Source organism: Cebus imitator, unplaced genomic scaffold (genome assembly GCF_001604975.1).
Source record: "Cebus imitator isolate Cc_AM_T3 unplaced genomic scaffold, Cebus_imitator-1.0 Scaffold324, whole genome shotgun sequence".
NCBI lineage: Eukaryota > Metazoa > Chordata > Mammalia > Primates > Cebidae > Cebus > Cebus imitator.
The window spans coordinates 2023031-2049587 of record NW_016107639.1 but is presented as its reverse complement, the minus strand read 5'-3'; the positions used below and the strand labels follow the sequence as shown (position 1 = coordinate 2049587).

The following is a 26557-nucleotide window of genomic DNA, read 5'->3' as shown; positions in this document are numbered from 1 at the left end:
ATGAATGTGTCAAATATTTTTTACAAGAGGAATTAAAGGTCATGATCAAAATTTCCTACAAATGCACTAAATATTAAAGGATGATTCAAAATTCATCTCCCACCAACAACAAACGACTAAGATCAATCTAGAAAGACCTTTGAATTTTAAAATGCTAAATTTAACAACCTCTGGAGCCAGCAAGGAGGAGCTATGCCTACGCTGCCACTCGGCGCCCACATCCACGTGGGACAGATGATCTCTGTCCCATGGCATTGTCCCCTTGCTTCCTCCCACACAGGCTGGTGCTCACGCTGTCACCCTGGAGACAGAAGCAAACACCAAACCGTAAGGGTGCCCACATTTAGGTAGGAGATGGTCATCCTGTGTGCAATGAGGCACCGAGTGTGAGTGCACAGAAGCAGCCTGGACCTAAGTCCTCATGAACCAATTAAAAAGGTATTTGTCAGAGTATGTCCATAGAAAATGTGTCCACGTGGTCCCCACAGACTTCCAAAGTGGCTTGCTTACTCAGTACCACGCCCAGCCGGAGTGACCTGCAGCCCCACCCTCAACCAGCGCTGAGGGCAGAATTCCCTTCCTCACTACCCTCTGCACAACGGCCAACCCTAAGACTCAAACTGAGCTCCTGGGAGAGATCCTTTACCTTTCTTTCTTCACCTTTAAAATACCATCACTGAAAACAGGAAATAAACCCAGTGTTCACACCGCTCAATTTGGCTGTGGCTGACTGACCTGCGATGGTGTGCGCATATAGCCGGCTGCCAAAAGTGAAGACGTGCAGCTCGTACAGCTTGGCGATCTTCTCCAGGAAGTCCTTGCAGTGAGGACGCAGGCGCGTGTGCAGCATGGGCTCGCCCCGGCCCAGCTGGAAGTGAAAGATGCCCTGAAAGAATGACGGGACGCTCAGGAGAAAAGGCTGAGGACCCCGGGGGCCCCCCTAAACCCACGTGCCCGTGACAGATGTCCTGAAGACACACATGTGCCCTCCCCTCCACATAGGACACAGGACATGCGAGTGTGTGCCCACCCCTCCACATGGGACAGAAGACACGTGTTCCCACCCCTCGACATGGGACAGAGAACACACATATGCCCGCCTCCCCACATGTGACAGAACACATGCGTGTGTACTCACCCCCACATGGGACAGACCCCGCCCTTCCACATGGGACAGAGGACACGTGTGTACTCACCCCTCCACATGGGACAGAGGACACGTGTGTACTCACCCCTCCACATGGGACAGAGGACACGTGTGTGCCTACCCCTCCACATGGGACAGAGGACACATGTGTGCCTACCCCTCCACATGTCACAGAGGACGCGCATATGCCCACCCCTCCACATGGGACAGAGGACGTGAATATGCCCACCCCTCCACATGGGACAGAGAACACACATATGCCCGCCTCTCCACATGGGACAGAACACATGCGTGTGTACCCACCTGCACATGGGACAGACCCCGCCCCTCCACATGGGACAGAGGACACGCGTGTACCCACCCCTCCACATGGGACAGAGGACACACATGTGCCTACCCCTCCACATGGGACAGAGGATGCGCATATGCCCACCCCTCCACATGGGACAGAGGATGCGCATATGCCCACCCCTCCAAATAAGGATGCGACCCCAACTGGTGCAAGGAGCTACCAGTGGCATTTACAACCCACTGTGTAAGTACTTTCCGTGCATGCAGTACAAGTGAGCAAGTGTGGCCTTCTCTGCTGTGGGAATGCCTGCAGTGAGTGTGGTAATGACGGCCCATGGTAACTATGGTAACTACCTACATGCAACAACTGTTCAGGATACCACCCCAGGCAACCACATTAACAGTAACACCGTATGCTAGCTCGATGATAACTACACTAACTACTCATGATAACTACATGCCAGCAACTACCACCCCTGATAACCACGCCACCAGTAACAACCTATGATAGCTACACAATAACCATCCCCAATAACCAGGCCCCTAGGATAACCACGCCAACAGTAACACCCATGTAACTACACGATAACCACCAATGACAAGTACACTTACTCCTCACGGTAACCATCCACCGCCTTGGATAACCACCCGTGATGACCACACCAACAGTAACAACCCATGATAACTACAGGATAACTACCGATGACAAGTACACTTACTCCTCACGGTAACCATCCACCGCCTTAGATAACCACCCGTGATGACCACACCAACAGTAACAACCTATGATAACTACAAGATAGCCACTGATGCCATTTCTGCCTTTGTCTCTTCAAATGCGGACCCGTGTTAAACAGCAAAGCCACACAGGTCGCTCTGAACAGACGCCCACATCATGCGCTGAGAGTGTTATCCTGAGTTATTGAATAAAGGAAATCAAACATTCAGGTAACCTGGTATAATGCACAAGTAATTTGCAGATAGTTTCTTTCATTTACACATACAACACAAAATCTATAAGTATTCTAAATCCTATTTAGTAGACGGATGAAATGAGCAATACCAACCTGCTTACATGTGATCAACATGCAAGTCAGTTTCCTTTCCTCAGGAAGTTAAACTTCGATCCTTTTAATCCTGTCACTAATTTCCTCAGTAAAATGTTTACTCTCAATGGCTTTAGAAGAAGGTAGGTGACTTGAGCCCAATTAAATTTTTCTAGCTCTAGGTTAGTTACAACCTCATGAAGAAGTGATTCTGTTAAAGATTTAGGAGTGAGAAGTTTTATTAACAACTTTCCTGCTACTCAATAGTAGCAAGTCCAGCAGCTGTCCAGGCTTTGGGAGGTGTGGCCAGCAGCTCCCCGATCCCTGAAACTGCTCTCAGAGGGGCCAGAAGTAGGGCCAGGCCCCAGCCCCAGGGTCTCCTCTGGATGTCTAGCATGGCACACTACTAGGTACTGGGAGGCAGAGGGCTGTTCATGCTTAGACCTCCCTCCCCACCACATCAGGCCATCTTCGCCTTACAGACCACACACTGACAAACAGCTACATGACAACCAGACTCCGACTGTCTCCAACAGGTCTACCTTGGAGATACTGAGAATCACATGAATTTTGTGGTTTCCCAGTGAATATAATTCATGTTGACACTCCACTGTAGCTTATTAAAGGTGCAACAGCATTATGTCTAAAAGACCAATGTACCTAGCTTAATTTAAAAATATTTTTATTATTAAAAATGACTGGGCGCAGTAGCTCACACCTGTAATCCCAGCACTTTGGGAGGCCGAGGCAAGGGGATCACTTGAGGTGAGGAGTTCAAGACGAGCCTGGCCAACAAGGTACAACTCCGTCTCTACTAAAAATACAAACATAAGCTGGGTGTGGTGGTACCCAGCTATTCGGGAGGCTGAGGCACAAGAATTGCTTGAACCTGGGAGGTGGGGGCTGCAGCGTATGGAGATGGCGCCACTGCACTCCAGTCTGGGAGACAGAGCAAGTCTCCATCTCAAAAATTAAAAAAAAAATAATAATTCATTATTTATTATTTAAAAATGCTAATGACCATCTGAGACTTCAGCAAGTCGTATACTTTTTGCTGGTGCAGGGTCTCACTTTGATGTTGACAGCTGCTGACTGATTAGAGGGGTGGTTGCTGAAGGCAGGGGTAGCTGTGATAATTTCATAAAATGAGATGACAATGAAGTCTGTCCCATCAATCGACTGCTCCTTTCACAAAAGACTTCTCTGCAGCATGCAATGCTGTTTGACAGCATTTTACCCAGAGAAGAAACTTCAAAACTAGGGGCAATTCTTTCTCCCCCTGCCACTGCTTCACCAACTAGTTTATGTAACACTCTAAATTCTCTGTCGTCATTTCAACCACGTTCCCAGCATCTTCTCCAGGAGGAGATTCCACTTCAAGAAACTACTTTCTTTGCTCATCCATAGGAAGCAACTCCTCATCTGTTCACGTTTCATCCTGAGGTTGCTGCAATTTGTCATCTTCAGGCTCCACTATTTCCCTCGCCATTTCTACCCACCTGCAGCTCCTTCCTCCGCTGAGGTCTTCAACCTCCTAAAGTCATCCACGAAAGCTGGAATCAACATCTTCCAAACTCCTCGTTGATGCTGATATACTGACCTCCTCCCATGAATCACGAATTTCCTGGTGGAACCTGCAATGGTGAATCCTTTCCAGAATGATTTTCTATTTGATTTCCCCAGAATCACCAGAGAAATTGCTCTCTAAGGCAGCTACGGCCTTAGGAGATATACTTCTTTGTAGGGAATCCATGAGACCCACATGTTGGTGCACCAGAATGCAGGGAGCCAGCCCTCCATCACCCCGGGCTCTGATTATCCACACTATTTACTGATTACAATCACTTTGATCTATACTGCTCTATCATCCTACGAATTGATAACAGTGGTGGTTTGGGAGTTTCACAAAACAAGAACATGTGGTTATCTTTAGCCTGTTATCTACGTGCAGCTGACGGAACACAGGCCTTACAAGGAGCCTACAAGTCTGGCTACGTCACAGTGCTACGAAGGAGTTTTACGTCCTTGAGCACAATGTTTATGGTAACAGAGCCTTGGTCACCCTGCACTGGAACATGAGGATGGAGAGGCCTTCCTCCTCAGAGGCCTCCTGCGGGTTTCTGCGGTTTGTTGTTCCTCGTTTGTATGTTACTCATAACCAATTTATGTAGGTACTCTGTCAGTCCTTTCTCCTTTGCAGTGTTTCCCAACACTTCTTAAACAGTAAGAGGCCAGGCACTGACTTCTCTCCAGGTGTGAAAGCCCTACACAGCATATTCTTCTGTCTGCACTGAACACCTGCTGTTTAGCGCGGCCTCCTTCATCGATGATCTCAGCCAGATCTCCTGGAGAACTTGCTGCAGCTTCTCCATCAGCACCTGCTGCTCCACCTTAGGTTTTGTGTTACAGAGATGGCGCCTTTCCCTAAATCTCATGAACCAACCGGTCTGGTGTCCAACTTTTCTTCTGCAGCGTCCTCACCTTGCTCACCCTTCACAGAACAGAAGAGAGTCAGGGCCTTGCTCTGGGTGAGACTGTGGCTTAATGGAATGTTGTGGCTGGTGTGATCTTCTCCTCAGACCACGGCAACTCTCTCCTAAGCAACAAGGCTGTTTGTTTCATGTCGAATCATGTGTGTGTTCACTGAAGAAGGATTTTTAATTTGCTTCAAGAATGTTTCCTTTGCATTCACACCTTGGCTGTTTAGAGCCAGAGGCCCAGCCTGCAGCCTATCCTGGATTTCAGTGCGCCTTCCTCACCAAGCATAATCACTCCCACCGTCTGATTGAAAGTGAGAGATTAGTGAGCCTTCCTTTCACCTGAAGACTTAAAGGTCACTGTAGGGTTATTACTTTGGCCTAATTTCAATACTGCTATGCCTCAGGGAATAGGGAGGCCTGGGCATGGGAACAGAGAGACAAGGAATGGGCGGCTGGTGGAGCAGTCAGAAAACACACAGCTATCCATCAGGTTTGCCATCTTATGTGGGCGTGGTTCGTGGCACCCCAAAACAATTACAACAGTGACCTCAAAGATCGCTGATCACCAATCCCTGTAACAGGGAGAACACTAATGAAAAACCTATTACAACAGTGATCTCGAAGACTGCTGATCATCAATCCCTGTAACAGGGAGAACATTAATGAAAAAATTATTTTAACACTGACCTTGAAGATCGCTGATCATAAATCCCTGTAACAGGGAGAACACTAATGAAAAAACTATTACAGCAGTGACTTCAAAGATCACGGACCACTGACCCCTGTAACAGACAGAACACAAAAGAGGAGCCTGAAGTACCACGGGAATTTCTAAAACATGACACAGCACTTGGTGGGCACATGCCATTGGAAAATGGCGCCTGTAGATGTGCTCAACAAAGGGTTCCCCCAAACCTCCTCTCTGGGAAAACACAGTATCCGTGAAGCATAAAATAAGGTGTGCCTATAAAACTCACTAAACGTCCAACTTCAAAGGCACAACAAAAGCAAGTAACAGCCAGACCAATTTATGAATGTACGTATGTGCAAGATGTATTTTCATAAAGTCCTTACATCCTTCAAAATACCTAGTTTGTCACAAAATAGGCATAAAAAACCCAAAAACCCTTAGTGAGTAGAGTAGTTGGTATGAATGAACCAATCTGAAAATATCCAGTCAGTTTCTACTGCAAAAAAGAAAACATTCCTGTTTAAGATGCCATGATATACAAAAATGACTAACACAGCCAAAAATATCAACTGTTTTGTGGGTAAAGGCCTGAATTCGGGCCCTAAAGGAAACTCCTGTGCAGTTACTCAATTACCTCCGTTCTGCAAACAGTGTGTAAGATACGGAAGTTTATGTCACCTAAGGGTTCCACGCAGATCACCCTGACCATCTGACTAACTAGGCCAATCTCAACCAAACTTCTTCCAGATGAAGCTCGTCACAAGCCTGACTTATGCGCGACTGCATCCATCTGTCCCGGCTGCTGGTCCCAGGCCCTGGCATTCGGCCGTGGAGGACGCCCGGCTCTGTGGTGACCCTCTGGCCTGCTGAGTGGTTGCCTTCGGGACTTGCAAGATGCCCAGGAACCCTCAGGAACTGGCAAGGTCAGAACTGATGGGCCTCTAAAATCTCAAACCAAGCGCCAGAGTCCACATACTACCTGTCTAACAGCAAACATCAAAAAATAATTCAGTGTTGGTGAGGGCCTCCCTGTTGGCGACTGTCCAGGCTGACAAAGCCTCTGACACAGGCATTACAAAGCCTTTGGTCTAGAATTCAGCTTCTCTGGCTTCATCCTGAGGACACAGCTTGGCAAGGATTTCCTATGCACTAAATAGGGTTCCCCCGGAAAACACATGCTGGCCACCTCCCAGCCTTTTCCTCCAGTCCAGTTCCCCCACGAACAAACCCAGGCATCCACTTGCCCTCAACATCCCACTCCCCGCTCAGACGCTCCTCACACCACCCACACCCCCCACCACCCCGTCCTCGCAGGCTGGGAACACTCCCTCTTCCGACGCTCCTCACACCGCCCACCCACACCCCCCACCACCCCGTCCTCGCAGGCTGGGAACGCTCCCTCTTCCGATGCTCCTCACACCGCCCACCACCCCCCACCACCCCGTCCTCGCAGGCTGGGAACGCTCCCCCTTCTGACGCTCCTCACACCGCCCACCACACCCCCACCACCCCGTCCTCGCAGGCTGGGAACGCTCCCCCCTCAGACGCTCCTCACACCGCCCACCACCCTGTCCTCACACAAAGGGCAGGAAGTGGGACGCCATCTCCACCACACAGGAGACACAGTGGGCATCAGGATTTCTGCCCAGGAGCTCAGACGCTCCTCAACAGCCCGACAGACACAAGGCTCATGCCCAGAACTAGCAGGTCTGCTTTCCAGACCCAGGTTGACCTACGGGAACGAATCGAGCTCACAGGATCCCATGAATCTGAGTCAAAAGTCTGGGGCTGGGACACTGTCCCGCAGGGTGCTGTCCACACTCACTTTATTCGACATCTGCTGGCAGTGCTGCTCTGTCGTGTGGATTAATGTCTGGTCCAAATCCACCATGAGCACAAGTTTCCGGTTTCGGTGCAGTCGCTGCTGGTCTTCTCTTCCCAGCTGTTCAGCTTGCTACAATTAAACAGAAACAAGAAATGACAAAGTCAGCACATTTGCATCCAAAGTAAACTCCATTTTATCAGAAACACAAAACGAGGGCCGGGCGCGGTGGCTCACGCCTGTAATCCCAGCACTTTGGAAGGCCGAGGCGGGTGGATCATGAGGTCAAGAGATCGAGACCATCCTGGTCAACATGGTGAAACCCCGTCTCCACTAAAAATACAAAAAAACCCCCCAAAACAACAAAAAACCCCCCAAAACATTAGCCAGTTATGGTGGCATATGCCTTTAGTCCCAGCTACTCAGGAGGCTGAGGCAGGAGAATTGCTTGAACCCAGGAGGCGGAGGTTGCGGTGAGCCGAGATCGCGCCATTGCACTCCAGCCTGGGTAACAAGAGCGAAACTCCGTCTTCCAAAAAAAAAAGAAACACAAAACGATACCGACATGTTCCTCTCCGGACCCTAGCACTCCCCACGGCCTGTGCTGGGTCACCAACCTGGTCATGGCAGCCTCACTTGTGACCATCATTTTATAATTCAGGTAAACACATGAGCCAATGAAAATGGAGGGGAAGAGAAACTGGCTGTTTCCATAAAAGTTGGATTGAGCCCGGGTGCGGTGGCTCACGCCTGTAATCCCAGCACTTTGGGAGGCCGAGGCCGGTGGATCACGAGGTCAGGAGTTGAAGACCAGCCTGGCCAATATGATGAAATCCCATCTCTACTAAAAATACAAAAAAACCCCCCAAAACAACAAAAAACCCCCCAAAACATTAGCCAGTTATGGTGGCATATGCCTTTAGTCCCAGCTACTCAGGAGGCTGAGGCAGAAGAATCACTTGAACCGGGAGATGGAGGTTGCAGTGACCCAAGATCACAGCACTGTACACCAGCCTGGGTGACACAGGAAGACTCCGTCTCAAAAAAAAAAGTTGGATTCAACGCTATGGACCACTCAATGAATGTGAGCTGCAAAATTAAGAAAGAAACCAAGTCAGCTGGCTGGGAGGAGGAAGACGCTGGGCAGCCCAGGCTGGGCAGCAGAGACTGGTGAGGGCGCTGCATTCAGAACCCCCCACAATCAGCCTATTCCTGTGTCTCGAAGAGACCTGGGGCCTGGCAATGGCGTATCGGGGGTGTCCCTCCATGCCAGGCCCAGAGCAGAGCTCCTAACAAGGGCCCAGCCGCCCAGCATCAGAAGCCCAGCATGGGGTGCAGCACACGGGATGCAACGCTCCAGATGCGTCACGCTGTCCTTGTCACTGCAACTGGCCCTCACTCTTCACAAACAAAATCCCGGTCCTGTTCAGGAAGAACCTCCTCCCATGGCCGTCCCTGAAAGGAAACGCACAAAGGTGCCGGCAGGTACCCTGTTATGGAGGAGATGGGGTACTTTCTCCTCCCTTCACCCCAAACTTGCCAACTTTGGTTGATGCACACACGTTTACATTTGTCTAAAGTTTGGTAATTCAGAAAACCCAGAATCATGTATCTGGCATTTTGTTTTTCCCATAAAAAGATTAAAATCGGTGTCTACCATTTAAAAGCACGAATTTACTAAAATCATAACACTGGAAAGTGTTTTACCTATTTACAAAACTGTGCAGCCCTGAAAGTCTGTAAAATCACAAACTAGTTTTTCTTGGCTACCAGAGCATTTTCACCCACAGGGTGAAGCGAGGTCGGGGAGATGGCGTCTGCCTCAAGCACAGGTCCAACCCTGAGCACAGGAGATGCCCAGAGCCGCTGACCAACAGTGCCCCCAGCAACTCCTGAAATACATAAATGAGGCGTAGACACTCAAAGATAAAAACCCATCTCACTGTCAACTGGGCGCACAAACACCTGCCCATTCTCTCCTCCCCACAACTCCCGTGGGCTCTCCTGTCAGCTACAAGGCAAACACCCCTGGGACCCCCCAAACCCCACTGCATGCGCCCACTCTCCCAAGCCAGCTTCCTACTGGCACCAGCAGCAGCAGCTCCTGGAAGACAATAAAGTACCACCCTCCCCACCACCGACCCCTTGCCAGCATCTGCCCTGACAGACACTTTGCCCTTCCGCCTTGTCCGGCACACGCCTTGATGGTGTGGCCACCTCCTGAGCTCCACCAGCAGCTGTCTTGTCCCTTAGGACTTGGCTCAAGGGACCCCAGGCTGAGCCTGGCTGTACAGAGCTGCAGCAGCAGCACCCAGAGGTCCCGACATGCAGGTCGCACAGCCGAGGGGTCCCGAGTTGCTTTTGAGGGCAGACTTGTCTGTGTAGGATCGAGGGCGGCCACCCCTGTCTCAGGAAGGCAGCACCCCCGTAAGTCACCTCTGTGACGAGGGGCTGTTCCAGCAACGACCACAACCGCAAGTCCGTGCTCTCTGCAGCCGCCCTCCTCGGAACAGCAGCCGCAGACGCCCAGCTCACCTCGGAGCTCACCATCAACTCCGGCACGCTGTGCACCATGGACACGGTGGCCGTGGACAGCGGCACCTGCTGCTTCCCGTTCTTACTCTGCAACCTGTGAGTGAAGGACAGGTTCAGGGCTTTCAGCTGAGTCACCGCACACAGAGGCACACTGAGCTTTAAGTGATGGGATTCCAACTGATGTCTTAAGGGGCACATGCTGCTATCTCAGAGCAGAACTGGATTCTGTCAGCAACTGTGGAAACATTCTCCACTGTTTAAAGACAGACAGGAAACCTGGTGAAAACACTGAGCTCGTGGCCACTCACGCACTCAGAGCCAGTTCTTCATGAAAACAAACTGCAAAGTCGCACAGAATGAGGAAGAGGCCCTCAAACGTGAAAATGCAGAAAACGAAGCTGCCGCGCCTCCCACTGCACAAGTGATAAATCCGAGAAACCACTTGGCATTAGAGGTGGGGGCACTCGGGGAGGAGCAGCACAGGCTGCCCTGAGGGAGGGGCTGCTCCAGACACTCAGCTATCAGCATCCTCACAGTCAGGAGAAAACAGGTCTCAGCCCTCCAGCCCCCGCTTCCCACACCTGAGAACAGCCTGAGGCTGGAGTGACAGAACAGAACAGGAAGTTACGCAATGGAACAGGAAGAACCGCCTCCTAAGGAAACCCACTGAGTGGGACTTGGGTGGGGCCCAAGGGAGATGTCTGCACCTGCCGCCAGGAAACCAGCAGCCCTCACTGTGTCCCCAGCACTGCTTCCCGGACCCCTCAGAGGCCACCACCTCGAGCTCCGGCAGGCAGTGGTCTCACTCTTCCGGATACTTACTGGGTGAGGTCTTGGCCACATTCAGCACACAGGCCTTTCATGACAACTGGGTGGCTACATCCTTCTAATCTCACCAGAACCGCTCTACAAAACACAAATGGAAGAACATTTTTAAATCTCTTGGTTCATCAGAAGAGCCCGAGTGAGAATTTTAAAATCTAAGTGTTGTACCAATTCTATACTAACTCTTGCATAACTTTTCAGGCAGGTTACATCACTCTTGAGGGCATTTCTTTGTCTATAAAATGCAAGAACTTTCCACCTACAAGTCTCGCTCATGAAAAACCAACCCCTACCACACCACACCAACCCTGTGCTGCCCGTGGAATGACTGGAAACCTGAGGCTATCTGGTCCAGTGAGGAGACCCAGGGATAACAGAAAGCTGTCTCTATTTATGTGTGATTCTAGACATTTCTGATAGAGAATCCATACAATCTAAAACTTGGTTAATTCAATACAACAAGGTACAATTTGGTAGAATATCAAAAAATAATAAATTACCTCCCATAATAATTCCCATCTAGAAAGAAGCTGATGCAACTACATTTTGCTGACAGAACTACTATAATATTCCTAGTTTTATATAAACACACACTGTTTTATTTGTCCAAACAGTGGTCATCAGAAGCCTTGGGAAGTGCTAAAATCTGAAGGCTACGAGACCAGAGGCTGCCCAGTAGTCAGTGCCTGTCCCTAGGTGCTCGCAGACCCCACGCCCGCACCCCACCCCGTGGACACGAGGCAGCCCACCACTCAGCGCCCGCCCCTAGGTGCTCGCAGCCCCATGCCCGGCTCCGGGCCAGGATGCTCTGACAACCACACCCTGCCGACAAGAGGCTGCCCAGCGTTCAACCCCCTAGATGCTCGCAGCCCCGCACCCCCCATGGCAAGCTACATACATCAACAGGACCTTTCCAGGCCCACGGCCCACTGGGACTCCAGGCCCCGAGCATGCAGAATACCCCCCGCCATGTCATGGAGAGGGCAAGGGGGCATGAGGGTCAGGCTGCAGGCGGGAACAAGGCAGAGCCCCATCCTCCATGACCATGGTGCCTCAGCGGGCTGTACAGGGAGACTCGGAGGGGCAGGGGCAGTGTCTGTAGCCTGCATCCTGGAGGGGAGCGGAAGGGAGCTCTTCCTGGGGAGGGAACAGGATGGGCGTGTGCAGATCATCCTGGAGGAGGAACGGTGCTGAGGAGACACAGCGCACCCTCCACCCTCGGGATGGAGTGGGCTGCCAGCGACCATCTAGAATCTGAGCTGCCCTGGGTTCTGGTTCTGGGCCTGGAACCCTAATCCTGACCCTGCACAGTGATCAGGACAAGGCGGCCCTGCCCCCGCGCCTCCTGTGTGCTCAGCAACCACAGGAGCCATGACACTCCCTGGCCCCCACAAGCTCACAGAGCCTCCCACCAGCACCCCAGGCGGAAACTCAGAGAGGGTCATTTAAAAAAATTACAAAGAGAACTTTATTGAGAACTCTATTCTGTAAATCCTCAATTCTCGGAAATATTTTTTAAAAACAACCACTTCTTACCGATTGTAAGAATCTAAATTTTTTAAAATGAAAATTACCAGGGAAATTTTAAATTACATTAAAAAAAGAATCTAAATTTTTACGTTCAGGCTGAGCTTTCCCAATCCAAATATCCTAAATCCGAAACCTTCTGGGCATGGAGACAAGGCCACGGGGGAGATTCCACTCCTGACTCCGTGTGGTAGGCAGCAAAGCTGCGTTTCATGCCTGAAACCGCCACAAGGGCCGTGCAAAATTACCTTCAAGCTGTGTGTACACAGTGACATTCAACATAAATGAATTCTGCATTTAGACTTGGGCCCCATCCCCAAGATATCTCGTCACGTATATACACAGATATTCCAAAATCCATCCTCTCTCCCGGCCACCACACCTGGTCAAAGACACCACCAGGCTGCACAGGACTCAGGGACGCCTGCTCCCTGCTTGCTGAGGCTGCGGGGGCCATCCCCACCCAGGAGTCTGCGTCCCCACCACCATCATAGTTGCACTTGGGGCCTTTACATCCAGGCTCCTTCGGACACCTGGCGCTCAGCCACTCCCGGCTGAGCTGTTTCCGCCCACCCACAGGGCTCTGCGGCCCCACCGCCAGCACCCAAACCCAGTCCTCTCAATGGCCCCACATCCTTTCCTCAGGCATTTCTGCCCCAGTCCCAGCAGCAACCCCACTTGGGAGCCGTGGCCCCTCGAACAGGCTTCCCCAGTCTCCAGCAGACATCACTTTGCAATCAGCTTCTGCAAGGAGACCCTGCATAGCTCCTGCTGGACGCAGCACACACACCAGCACGCTGCGGGCTCCTCGTTCCACTCGTGCAAGGGGAAGAGAGGAAATGGCCCACCCGTGACAGCACCCGAGGCTCCTGCCCCAAGGCTGCAGGTGCAGCTCAGGTCTGAAGATTCATGGGTCTCTGTAACTTGACAGAGGACTTCCGGCTCAACAAGCAATGCTGCCGCAGGTGTTAAGAAACACAAAGTAAACCAGCTCATTTGGCAAGGTTTTGTGATCAAGTATCACCTACGGAGGAACCAGGGCGGGAAGGGCCCGGTGCCCCCTGCTGTGCCCTCTCCTCTGTGAGCACAGCTAACAGGCAGTTCGTATTTATTCGCTTTGCTCATTTTTAAACTAAAACTTATGGCTTGGGAAATATTTTTTCAGGAATCCTCAAAATGAACTAGGAGGATTTTGCCAATCTCCCCTAAACACGTTAGCATGAAGAACGATCTATGGTGTTTCTAGCCTAACCAATAAACAGGTGTTTTTTGGTTAGAAATTGACAAGTTGGTTCTGAAATTTACATGGAAATTCAGGAAACCTAGAATCTCCATTTTGAAAACTAACAAAGAGAACTTTCACTACCTGACTTCAGAACTTATCAGGCATACATCATAAACTCATGGAACAGAGAAATCCAGAAAGACTCAAAGTCATGACTGACCAATGACCCACGGAGGTGCCCAGGAAACTCCACAGGGGCTCCACACATACAGATGAACAGCTGCCAAATGCCTGCAGAGTGTGTGTTCTGCAAAGGGTTTCTCCAATGTGGCGTCTACCTTTCAATTCTGAAGTGTTTTTTAAAGACCAACAGTTTTTAACGTTGTTCAAGTGCAATTCATCACCATTTTTGGTATTGTTATTAAGAAAGCTTTGTCTTACCCAGTCATTAAGATTCTTTTCTCAGAGCCGTATGAATTTACCTTACGCTCAGGTGTGTAATCTATTTCTAAGTTATTTTTAACATGGGTAAGATACAGGCTGAGGCATGCTTCCTTGCGTGTGGACCCCGAAGGCATGCTGGTGCTGCTGTGACGTGCCTCCTGCAGCAGCGCACAATGCTGGACACTCGTGATCTCTTGCTTCTGGAGGCTGGAGTCTGAATCGGGTCTTGCTGGGCTGAAAACCAGCTGCAGCAGAGCTGGCCCTCCTGCAACCTCTGGAGAGAACCTGTGTCCCTGTCTCTTCCAGCCTCTCCTGGCCACTGTGGTCCTCAGCCACCTCAAAGCTGATGAAGACAGTGGGTGGGGTATTTGTGAGTGCTGTCTCTGGTTCCCTTCTCCACCGTCACATCTCCCATCAGCAGTGGGGAGGGGTCATTCTGCCCACCCCAGAGGCACGACGGTGCATTTGCATTCAGCACCACTGCTCAAAGGCCAGAGCTCCTCGTTCAGCTCCCAGGCACTGTTGTGGGTAACTGACGAGATGTTTGAGAGTCTGGACTCTTGTTTCCCATGCTGATGGTGCGCATCTGTCTTTACACCAACATCACACTACCGCGGCTACTGTAGTTTTGTGACAGGTCTTGACACCAGGTAGTAAGGGTTCTCTTTGTTCACTTTCAAAATTTCTATTCGAGGTTCCCAGGGTTTCCATACAAATTGCAGAACCAGCTAGTCAATTTGTACAGAAACCGCTGGGTTTGGCTTTCGGTGGCAGTCAATCAGCCTTTGCCCTCACCAAAGCAACCAGGCCCTGACCCGACTCAGCTGCCGGCACAGAGGAAACATGGCCACACCCTCCTGTCTACCTTCAGCCTGGTCTACACGGCCAGACACACAGACGTTTCTTCCAATCCTCCACCTCCCCCGCCCACCAGCCTCTGTCTTTGAAGAGTTGCTCCTGTCCTGCCTGGGAGCTGTCCCCTGTCCCCCACCCCAAGTCCTGTGCCCTGTCCCCCACCCCCCACCCTGAGTCGTGCCTGGGAGCTGCCCACTGATCCCCACCCCGAGTCCTGCCTGGGAGCTCTCCCCTGTCCCCCACCCTGAGTCCTGCCTGGGAGCTGTCCCTGTTCCTCACCCCGAGTCCTGCCTGGGAGATATCCTGTTCCCTACCCTGAGTCCTGCCTAGGAGCTGTCCCCTGTTCCCCATCCTGAGTCCTGCCTGGGAGATGTCCCGTTCCCCACCCTGAGTCCTGCCTAGGAGCTGTCCCCTGTTCTCCACCCTGAGTTCTACCTGGGAGATGTCCCATTCCCTACCCCTAGTCCTGCCTGGGAGCTGTCCCCTGTCCCCCACTCCAAGTCCTGTGTGACACCTCACAGAGTGACCCTAGGCTGTCACAAAGGATGGGGGCCTCCTGCTCCAAGGAAGGGATAGTAGCAAGGCCAGGTGCCACCTGGGCAGGTTCCCTCCCCCAGCACAGGTCTAAGAGCAAGTGTAAGCTGGCCCTGCTCCCCACAAACAGCCTCCCTTGGGCCATCAGCTCAGCCTGAGGTCCGAAGAAAGTCGACCATAAGCTGACTCAGGCATGCACTGCCTGCTGTCACCAACAATCTAACATGAACCAGACGAGCGACTGCTGGACTGAGGTGCTCACAGGCAGGGTGACTATGGTAGATGCCTCATTCCACATGAGGAGGAAGGCAGCTTCTAGAACAGCATCAGAAGATGTAACAGCTGGGTCTTGACAGACGAGGAGGAAGCAGGTCAGGGCTGGAAATGAAGACCATGCAAGGTCCTGGTGGCAGAGCCAAGGCCCTGACGCCAAGGGCACCCGCGCCCAGTGATGGCAGCACCCCCCAGGCCCTCAGCAACATGGACCAAGCGCTGGCCTTCTCTAGAAAATTGTTCACATATGGATCACATGAGAGAGTCAGTAACCTCCTGTACTGGGGTTGAAAGGTTCTGCCTGTCTTATTCTAGTGCAGGCTCTACTCCCCCAGGAAGCAGTGGCTGGAGACACTCCCGATGTCACACCTGGAGGCAGGGATGCTGCTCTGCATCCCACAGGCCTGCAGGATGCCCCGGCCAGGCTACCTGGCCCAGAAGATCTGTGTGTGCAAAGGCCAGGAAACACACGTGTAGACAGCGAGCAGACAAAACATCTTTTTTAATACAAGTCATTTCTATGCTTCATCTTTGCAGACGCTGACACAAAACAGGGGTGAACAGCACTGTGCGTTCTTATTCCAGCCTCCACGCTCCAAGCAGAGAAACATCTCCACACCTTACAAAGGGGAGCAACGCACTGTGGATTCTTTAATACTGATGCAAACGTAAAAACACCCCAACCAAAGAGCTCAGCCCAAAAATGTCAAATCAATCGCCAGTAAATGTTTTCTGGTTTGTCCTAAAGAAAATCCATGAGAAAGCCATGACATACGACCTCTAAACAAGTTATTTTCCTCAAAATACACAAGTACAGTAAGTACCCAAGTCTATGGGTTCTGGGCTCTCAGCTCTCTTGGGGGAGGTCCGAGGCGTGGGCACATCAGATAGGGCTACGGGCTGCATCTGAACCACGGATGCCATCACCTCTGAGCACCTGCTCCAGGTGGGTCCAACCCTCCCCTTCCTTTTACAGATGAGGAGGGCTCAAGGGTGTTCTCTAAGTTCCAACGTTCTGAGTATAGAAATGTATTCAGAGGAAGAGTGTATTTTTTGCACCTAGATCTTGGATTCTCCACTAAGAGGAAGCAGGACTTGTTAGAGACTAGCTGATTCCAGGGCTGTGGCCGGGACAGCTGCAGCCCAGAATGTGTTATGCACCGACGGCGGCAGTGTGCCGGGAGTCAGCTGCCAGGAACCGGCACCATGGGGACCCCGCCGGCCACACCTGGGATACGTGATATGTCAAGGCAAATAGTAACATTAACAGATTATGATCCATTAAATAAAATAAGAAGCCATGAGCCTACGCTGCTAAATAGACATGCTAATTATTTGCTCTTTTTTTTTTTTTTTTTTTGAGTCTCACTCCGTCACCCAGTTTAGTGTAGTGGCGTGATCTCGGCTCACTTCCAACCTCTGCCTCCCTAGTTCAAGTGATTCTCCTGCCTCAGCCTCCTGAGTAGCTGGTACTATAGGCACACACCACCATGCCTATTTTTCTATTTTTAGTAAAGACAGGGTTTCATGATGTTGGCCAGGCTGGTCTCAAACTCCTGACCTCCAGTGATCCATTCACCTTGGCCTTCCAAAGTGCTTGGATCACAAGCGTGATGAGCCACGCAGCCAGCCTGAGCTGTTCTTACAGTAGAAAGCCAACCAGAAAATGGAGAAGAAATGCTGGAATCAAGAGCATCACCACTGGACAATCATCCTAGAAATGAAGAGATTCCAAAAGGAATCATTGACAGTTACCCAAAATGGTGGGTCAGCTTGGTGAGAATGTAAGGTATTTATGTAGCAACAAAGTATCTCTTACAAGATACTCAATTACAATAAGAAAAGTAGTAACTTTTTGCAACAGAAATCTGGCAGACACCACCTTCACCAAGGGCTGCCCTGGACAGCCTTACCCAGCCTTACCGAGTGCACACAACTGCAATCTAACTGAGGGACGTCCTACAAAACCAGGCAACGATGCCAGAAGAAAGAAAGACAGAGGAGCTGACTTGTGACAGTCCAACCACTGATGCAATGTGGGCTCCAGGGTTTGCCTTTGTGACAGAGGACTGTATCAGGACTACGGAAAATTTGTAGAGCAGAGAACCGCACTGGATGGATGTTCGTTTCTGATCTTGGTAACTGTACAGCAGTTATGTAAGAGAATATCTTCGTTTTTAGGAAACTGAAATAGGGGTAAAGTGACATCACACCTGCAACTAACTCTCCAACCCCAGGGAAATGTGTGTGTGCATGGAGAAACATAAGCAAACACAGCAAAACACTAACATTCGTGGAACCTGGTGCAAAGCTGATGTGAGAATTCTGTGCACTGTTCTTGCAACTTTGAAGTCAGAAATTATGTCCCAAAAGAGCCTGAGTGGCTGGGTGTGGGGGCTCACACCTGTAATCCCAGCACTTTGGGAGGTTGAGGCAGGTGGATCGCCTGAGGTCAGGAGTTCGAGTCATCTCTACTAAAACTACACAAATTACCCAGGCGTGGTGGTGTGTGCCTGTAGTTCCAGCTACTAGGGAGACTGAGGCAGGAGAATTGCTTGAACCCAAGAGGCGGAGGTTGCAGTGAGCTGAGATTGTGCCACTGCACTCCAGCCTGGGCAACAAGAGTGAAACTTCATCTCAAAACAGAAAACAAAGAGGCTGAAAAGAACAGGTGTAGTTGCTCCGTCTTCTGCGTAGCCACAGGGGTGGCAGGTGCTCCACGGGACTGTGTGCTCCAGCTCCAGGCCCCAGCTGGAGTCCAGTGCTGTGCCCACAGCAGTGCAGTTGTCAGCCGTGGCTCATGCTCTGCGCCTGGCTCTGTCCCCAGCGCCCAGACGCAGCCATCCCGGAGAACCTGCGCATGTGGGGCTCTGAACAGTCACAGAAGCTGCGGCTGTGAAGCACAGTCTGGGGAATGTGAAGAGGAAGCTAGAACAGGGCAGGCCAGCCCAATTCCCAACACCGCAGACATCCACACAGAGCCACGGTGGGGAAGTTTCAGCACAGCCACTGTGGTCTAGAACCAGCCACGTCTCACAGTCATGTGGTGCCGGGTGCGCCACATCATTCAGACCCCACTGCCCTCTCTGCTGGGTAGACAGACCTGCAAGGAAGGTCCCTGCCTCAGAACCTCAACAGACCTCAGAGAGCCATGGTGTCAAATGCTTCCAGCCTGAAAACACTCTAAGCACCCCGGTGGTATGCTCAAGACAAAAAGCCAATTGTCACAGCGTGCACCCACCAGTGAGCTGACAAAACCAAAGCGCTGGTGCGCACCAACTCAGTAACTGACTCCACCATTCCCGCCAGATTCTAGTCAGCACAAAGCCGCGTCAAAATAGCACAACTCCAGCATTAGTCAACATTTAAAGCACTGCAGGACAACAACCGAGTCTTTTAAAGTCTACTTCAAAAATATTACAAATATCAAATAAGTTACATTGTAGCTCTAGTTCCTCTTAAAATTGAAAGGAATTTTGTACATATATGATGCTAAATACATGATATTTTAAAATCTATCAAGACCATCTCTTCACAATCTTTAAAAAGTACATCTATCCTTTAAAAAATATCACCCGAATCCCTTGAAACCCTTTGGTTCCATTCTTTTCTATGGTCTCTTTCTCCCTGAAACATAAAAACCACTTTTTCTGAGACAAATAACTTGCATCACTTGTTTTTAGTTTTAATATATTTGTGCACTTTTAAAATACACATAAAACTGAGAATTCATCCATTTCTCTGTACTCAGATACCAGATAACTGCATGTAACCACTTTAACACTAAAGAAGCCGCGAACATGGAGAGAAATCTGACACTGCACACGAAACATCTGCAGCCTACAGATGATTTCTAGGCAGACATGCTTCAAAGACCCTTACCTAAAGGATCAGGTCAGAGATGCCTAAAAATCCTTGACAAAGGTAAACCACATGTGTACACGAAGCCACAAAGCCAAGGAAGTGACAAGGCCCAGTGGTTTTCTGTCAGGTGAAAAGTGGGGAAAACAAAGCAGAACGTCTGAAGGGCAACTCACCCAAGTTTAATGGTTGACAAGAGTGACAACCTCCCAAATGTCAGACACAAAGATCTTCTTAAAAGTATCATCCTTCACTCAGGACAAAAAAAAAAAAAAAAAAGTATCCTTTAAATAGCGCAGATGTCAGGAGGGAAGAATAAAATTATTTACTAAAAGAACTGCCAATTCATCAAGATTCTTGGTACCAGTATGAAAACGACATTTCCTTATTTCCAGGACAAGATGCAGAGCTGACGATGTCCGTGCACTGACTGAACCACATTTAGAATTTCAGAAGCTTCTGCCTCTTAAGTAGAGAACAATGAAGGGGGTGGGGAATAATCTTAGGTTGTAGGCTATTCTATCTTTATGACTATTTCTCAAAGATTTTTATTCTAAAATCTGCAAAGCAATAAAGATAGCAATACTTTTATTGTTGGAATGATCTTCATTTTACTCAGCAATTGTTTTCCTGCTTTTCTGCAGCACTCTCACACCCTGTGCCGGCTGCCGAAGAGGCTCTTTCTGTGGACAGCTAGAAAAGCACAGGCAAAGTGAGCCACCATCGACCCTCGCACGCAGCCTCCACCTGTTAGCTCTTACTGGTCACCACAGCTCCCTGACTATTTTAGGTACTTTCCCCTTTCTTTGGAGACTTAAATATCCCCCTCGGAGTAGCCAGAGAAAGAACAAAGCAAAGAGATTTGAGGGGAAAAAAAGAGTTTCTGAAGGATAGGGACTTGTCAGAATATTTTCTATTAAAATAATTCTATTCCACGTAAGTATTATAAAAGCAGATAAACACTATTGTTCTAGCTACTCCCCCAGAACTGGGAATCTCCAGGGATGAAACCTGGTTCACAGAGAGTAGCACAGGGAGAACCAAGGACTGAGGCTCTCTCAGGGTCCTGAGCTCACCCCAAGGTGCCTGCACCTTCCTCCTCACCAGGACCCTCACACGCTGTAAGGGGCAGGGCAGGTCCAAACTTCTTAGAATCTGTTTCTTTCCTATAGAGTAAGGAAGTTCTTACTTCTGCCAGACAGGATGAAGCCCTATAAAAACATACAATCTTAATAAAAATCAAAACGACAATCTAGTGATTATTGCAACTATACCAAATGCAGTGTTTTTAAGCTCCCAGAATGGTTCTTTGTCTAAAAATAACCATTGATGTCGTTAGGACGAACGCTGCTGATCACAACAATGCAGGTGACAAGGACACAACCATACCTTGCCTGGATAGTGCTGGTGCTTTTCACAGATTCACTCACACCTGCTATTTCTCTAGGGAGGTTTGATGGAGCCACGGGCTCCATTCCCTCTCTCTGCAGCGCTCTGCCTCAGTAATCAACACTACACAAGGCTCACATACACATACCCATGTGGGATTCCTCTTTCTTTGTTACAATTCCGAGCTAGGAAGGATTGCTGAGACTGACGCTCTAATCCATACTCAGGCTCGGCACGTACTCTGCTATGTACTCTGCTTCCTCGGCACTGTGAGTGCGCTGGCTGCATGTATACAAGCCACACCCACACCTCTCAGTTTCTGAAACACAGTCTCAGCTAAATAGTTAGCATTAAGAGCTGGTGGCCAGTGGGGTCAAGAGCCACCTTCACTAAGGCGATGGCACATGTGCAGACACCCAAGCTCAGCCCTACATGCACACTCAGGCTGCTGCCACTGTCTGCTCTCGGAAAGCGCCAGTTTAACAGATTTAACAGTATCTTTTCAAGATACTTCCCGTTGTTCCTAAAAAATAAGTATTTTTATAAGTCCTGTGAAAAGATCAAGATGAAGGAATAATAACAGGTAGGCACCCCCCAGTCCCAAAGCCGTGTGGACCAGAAGCCAATCCGCAACACCCACAGGGTGAAGACAGCAGCCAAGCCTCAAGAGAGACACCACAGTCCGCGCCGTGAATTCCACACCTGTCAGCAATGTCCTCAACACCACTCCTGGGGAAACTGTGGGCTGCCTGTCCCAAGACTTTCTCCAAAGGCTCACCACACAGCCAGCAGGGCATGCTGAGGCCCAATGATCCCTCAAGGGATCCAAACTGTGTGGCCTTCCCACAGGTGCCACATCAAGGCAGAATTCCCATGTTTGCTCTTGGCTGGTAAGGTTGCCCACATATTCCTCAGGCAGCCACCCTGAAACCCTGTTTCTGACACCTGAGTTTCTGATCCGTCAGCTGCAAAGGACCTGCTCTCTCTAACCAAGAGCCACGGGGTTCCGTCGGTGCTCGGAGGTCCATGTAAACAGGGGGAAGACTCTTTTTTTCAGGACAGGCCCAGGAGCAGATTCTGCACCTCCCCTGCCCTCACACATGGATGAGCTGAAGTCAGGGTCAGAACTTCCTCAAAAGCAGTTGTGGATTCTGCCCATGCTTGTCTGTACAAGGGTGTATCATGTACATCATCTGAAAGGCGTTGTCTAGGGATCGACTCAAAATAATCAGTCTACAAACTTAATTTAAAACAAACTTCAATCAAATGCTTGCTCTCCCACATAAATATCTCAGGAACCTGTAACTTCAAGAAAACTTTTGGAGCTGGTCAAGGTAAGTCAATTCTAAAGCAGTCCATGTGCAATCCTGGGAACTTGCTTAGTGAAAGTCAAACACCCGGGCTGGTGAGCAGAGCACGGAAGGTTTCTGGACAGTTCCTCTTCCCTGACATCCTCACCTTCCAGCCTCAAAGAACCATGAAGCTGCTGCTGGAAATGGCCACGCCAGCAATCAGAGAAAAAAAGAAAAACACAGGAAAAACCTTTTAAGTGAAAGTGGTGTGACTCAGGCTCGCTGGAGGAAGGGACATGGCTCTTCACCAACCAACATCCCAGAAGAGTCAGAGAAACAAGGACTAAACTCATGGCCAGCACCTTCCCATGTTAGGATGCAATCACACCCAATATTCTCCACTTCATCACAAAGCGGCACAATCTGTTTCAGAAAGACTTCCACATGTAATCAGTCACCCTCAGTATCCGTGGGGACTGGCTCCAGGACTCCTTCAGATACCAAACTCCAGAGATACTCAGGTCCCGCATCGGCCCTGAGAACCCACGAATTCAGAAAGTCAGCCTTCTGTATAAACAGGCTGTGCTCCACACTCAACAAAGAGTGTCAGACATGGAACCCACGGATGCAGAGAACAGACGACCTGCTGAAAAACATCCACATAAAGGTGACCCTCAAACAACAAACCATGTTGTTCAAAGGTCTGCTGTAAACTGTGTATAAAGAACTACAGAGCTGGAACTCACAAAGTGGAGAAATCCATCACTGTCGGGCTTTAAGCAAAAGCTGCGGAGATTTCCACCTGCAGTTCTCCACGGAGAGATATCACCATGAGGCTACACTGCAGGGCACTACTCCCACCACAGTGGGCTGCCAGAGAAACGCACTTGTAACCCACCCTTTTCACAAACTCTGTCAGCAAGTGACTTAATCTAGTAATTTTCAACTGTGTTCCACAAAGGTGCAGCAGGCATTTTGCAGAGGCCAACACATCTCCAGACAGCAGCCCCAGAGCCAGGGCAGCTTCATCCGGACCGCACACAACCACACGGAGCTGTCAGCAGCACGGACTCCTGCTGCAAATGCACCTCCCGAATTCAGCTACCTAATGCAACCTCGAGGCAGGAACCCGATTCCAAAGAGACGACCAGAACTCCCAGGGCACACACACACAGGGCTTTAGACTAATGCCTTTGCCAGCTGCTCCTTCCTGGATCTATGGCACCCATGCTCACTGCACGGGCAGGAACACCTCCAGAAATACTGACGTCACACTACCATACTCCCCAGAATGCTCACAAAAGCCCAGTACACAAACTCACAGGAGTACACAAAAATGGGGAAGGAGGCACCTTGAATTCCAGGTAACACAGTCTGTGGCTTTCTCTAAGGCAGGGATTCACCTGCCATCCATGGACCAGTGGCAGAGAGATGAGCCTCCGGGAATCAGAGGAACACCTGGTGCCACAAAGATGTTCCATCTGAGGAGAAATGATATTACATCAGTTTCTCAAAGGGCCGTGACTAATCAGTGCTGTGAGGTACCCCAAGATCTCAAACAGCACCTCCCCGTAAACACTGCTGACTGCTGGGAACATGTGATTAACTAATTACTTGGCTAGCTGATGTACTGGTTGATTTTACTCACTAGGCTGATTGAACATGGAGTTTCAATACTAATTGGCCACATAACCAAGTTACCCACCTGCCTAGGTCAAAGTGACCCTTTCCGTACAATCAGAGAACAAACGAAACATCAGAAGGCTCTTCCATCCTGGGGTTTTCTGCGCAGGGAATACACCAGCATTGAGGTCTGCCTCCACTATCCTCGGAGGTATGGCCAGTGCTTACAGAGGAAGCTGTGCAGGCATTTCCTGGGAAGCACGGCCCCGAACCTCCCAACCCCACCCACCAGCATGGAGGGGACAGAAGTGGGCGCCTGTGCCGAGCGTCAAGGACCCAGGCTATGTCTCCAAACGAAGCGGAGCCAGGACCTTCTGGGGCTGTGATGGCAGATGCCCTGTACCCGTCCTCACTCCTGCAGAAGCAGGTGCGTAGCAGATCCTCACCAAAACAGCGTCACTGCAAGCCACAGGAACGAGGACCAGTGACTGCAGATGAGGGTGAGATGGCGTCCCTAGGAGTGGCACCATTCCCAGAGGGAGCTCACGCCTGGCGCAGGCTGGAGTGCCCACCTCTCACTGGAGTTTCTGTTCTCACAACACACGTGCCCATGTGCCGCCTATCCCAGAATACAAAAGGTAGACACAGACATGGTTGGACACTTCCATGTTACAGAAGGACACCCCCGTATGGGATCAAAGCACAGGTACCGACAGCTGTGCAGTCTGTCACACGACCACGTACTACCCTGTCACCTTGAAGCAGCCTGAGACAGTGCCCACAGTGGTCAACCATGGGCCACTGCCTTTGCTGCAAGGCCTGGTTTCCGCCCGTCCCGCAGCCACGAAGCACGACTGCACCAGGTTTTACAACTGCGTTTCACAAAGTTTACAAAAACTTAAAGATGTGCACACACCCAACAGTTTATATTTCAATAACAGGTCTGGAGCCTGCCCGATGACTGTGCTCACAGCCACCCAGGAGTTTTCCTAACTCACAAAGGTGGAGCTAAAGGAGGGGGCGGGGCCGATCGCGGCAGAAGAAAAGAAACAAACACCATCGTTTTCCCAAACAGCAACTTGGGGTCGCCATGCGGGACCCTCCCCTTTTACCTCAAAATGCTCCCCACTGGTAAAACCACAGGTGGTCGCTACCCGGTTTAGGGGAAAGGCGTAGTGCCTGCGTCCCGCCTTATCGCCCCGTCCCCTGGGGCGCCCCTGCCCACCAAAGGGCCCGGTAACGAACCACCGCCCGCCCGCCCTCGGCCCCGCTCGGCCCGGCGCACTTACCCCGGGGCGACCATCTGGCCCGGCTGCGCGCACAGCTCCCGCACCACGCCCGCGCGCTCCGACCTCAGCCTGCGCTCTGCCCGCGCCGGGCGCACGCAGCCCCCGGAGACTGCACGGGATTGGGGGACGCCGGCGGGCTGCGCGGAGGCGGCGGCAGCGGCCTCGAACACGGCCAGCACCGAGCCGATGCGCACGGCCGCGCCGGCCGCCACCCTCCACTCCAGCAGGCGCAGCGGCGTGGGCCCCGGGCAGCGCACCTCGGCCACAGCCGCCGTCGGGGCACCCTCGGCGGGAACATGGCCCGCGAACGGCGCCTCCATCGTGGACAGAGGGCGGACGGGCGGTCGCTACGGGGCCTGCGCGGCGCTCAGAGCGCGGCGCCCCCCGCGGCGACCCGACCCAGGCGGCGACACTGCAGTTCCTCTCGGCACCGGCTTCCACCCGCCGCTCGGCCCGCGCCGACTTCCTGGAGGGCGCGTGACGTCACGGCCGGGGCGCCGCGTGCGTGCTGCCGTACGTGCGCGTGCAAACAGGAGCGCCGCGAGGGGTCGGGGACGGCTCTCACCTGGGACCAAGCCTGCGCGCCGGCCCGGGTTAACTGCTTTCCTGCGCCCTACCCATCCTCGGAGCGCCAGAGCCGTGGAGAAGCGGCATGCAGCGCGGACCACTGTCCTCCGGTCCCAGTGAGGATCCCGCCGAGCTCGGAAGTACGTATCCCGGCGTGCACCGCGGGTAGGCCATGGCGGGACTACAAGTCCCAGCGTTCAACGCGGGCGTGCGTCCCGTTACCCCGTCTCGCGTCGAGACCCGACCTCCTGAGACTACGAGTTCCGGCATGCACCGCGAGCCGCTTTCCTCGACTCCCGTCGCGCCCTGCGAGTCCAACGTCGCGAGACTACGGGTCCCAGCATGCCGTGCGCGCCACGGTCCCAGAGACCTGAGGCGGTCGGCGTCCGGGTGTCCGTGCGGCGTGTCCCGCACGGACCCAACGCCGCGGGAGCTTATGGGCTGCGGTCTGCTCTTCCTCCGACCTCCCCTTCCACGCGGAAGCGCAGGGGCAGGGGCGCCGCCTTCGGCCTGCGCAGGCGGTGGACCCGCCTGGGACAAGGCGCCCGGAAGCCCCTGGTGGGTTCGGAAAATCCGAGCGACCGCAGCGGGAGAGCGGGCACCGGCGCGTGGTCGCAGCGGCCCCGGGCGAACCCGGATGAGCATCAGCTGCAAGAAGAGGCAGTTTCCACGTTCATCGGGAATTTACATGAAATAACGAGTTGGGGGGCAGGCGGGCGGCCCGGCCCGGAGTCCCACGCTGTGGGAGGCTGAGGCCGGCGGATCACCCGAGCCGGTGGCTGGAGACCAGCCTGCGCGGCAGGGCGAGACCGGTCCCTGAAACAGATTCGTGAACACGTGG

General features: G+C 51.6%; 1 protein-coding gene across 5 annotated transcripts in view; it reads right to left on the bottom strand.

Moving 5' to 3' along the window:
* CTDP1 (CTD phosphatase subunit 1) overlaps window positions 1–25613 on the bottom strand; it is a 72847-nt gene extending 47234 nt beyond the window's left edge. For 2 of the 5 annotated variants that reach the window (XR_005196340.1, XM_037729943.1), the window contains exons 1-5: window positions 11747–11765; window positions 10835–10918; window positions 10013–10106; window positions 7481–7609; window positions 736–886 (exon numbers count right to left, since the gene is read on the bottom strand). Coding sequence is in view for 4 of the 5 variants with exons in the window: in XM_037729943.1 (XP_037585871.1) it covers window positions 736–886; window positions 7481–7609; window positions 10013–10106; window positions 10835–10875 (415 nt within the window). In the remaining variant the exon portion in view is untranslated. Of the gene's footprint in view, window positions 1–735; window positions 887–7480; window positions 7610–9184; window positions 9455–10012; window positions 10107–10834; window positions 10919–11746; window positions 11766–25149 lie in introns of those variants that run through there. The other 3 variants (XM_017504560.2, XM_017504563.2, XM_017504567.2) reach the window with 3 other exon arrangements.
* Window positions 25614–26557: the final 944 nt, after the last annotated feature.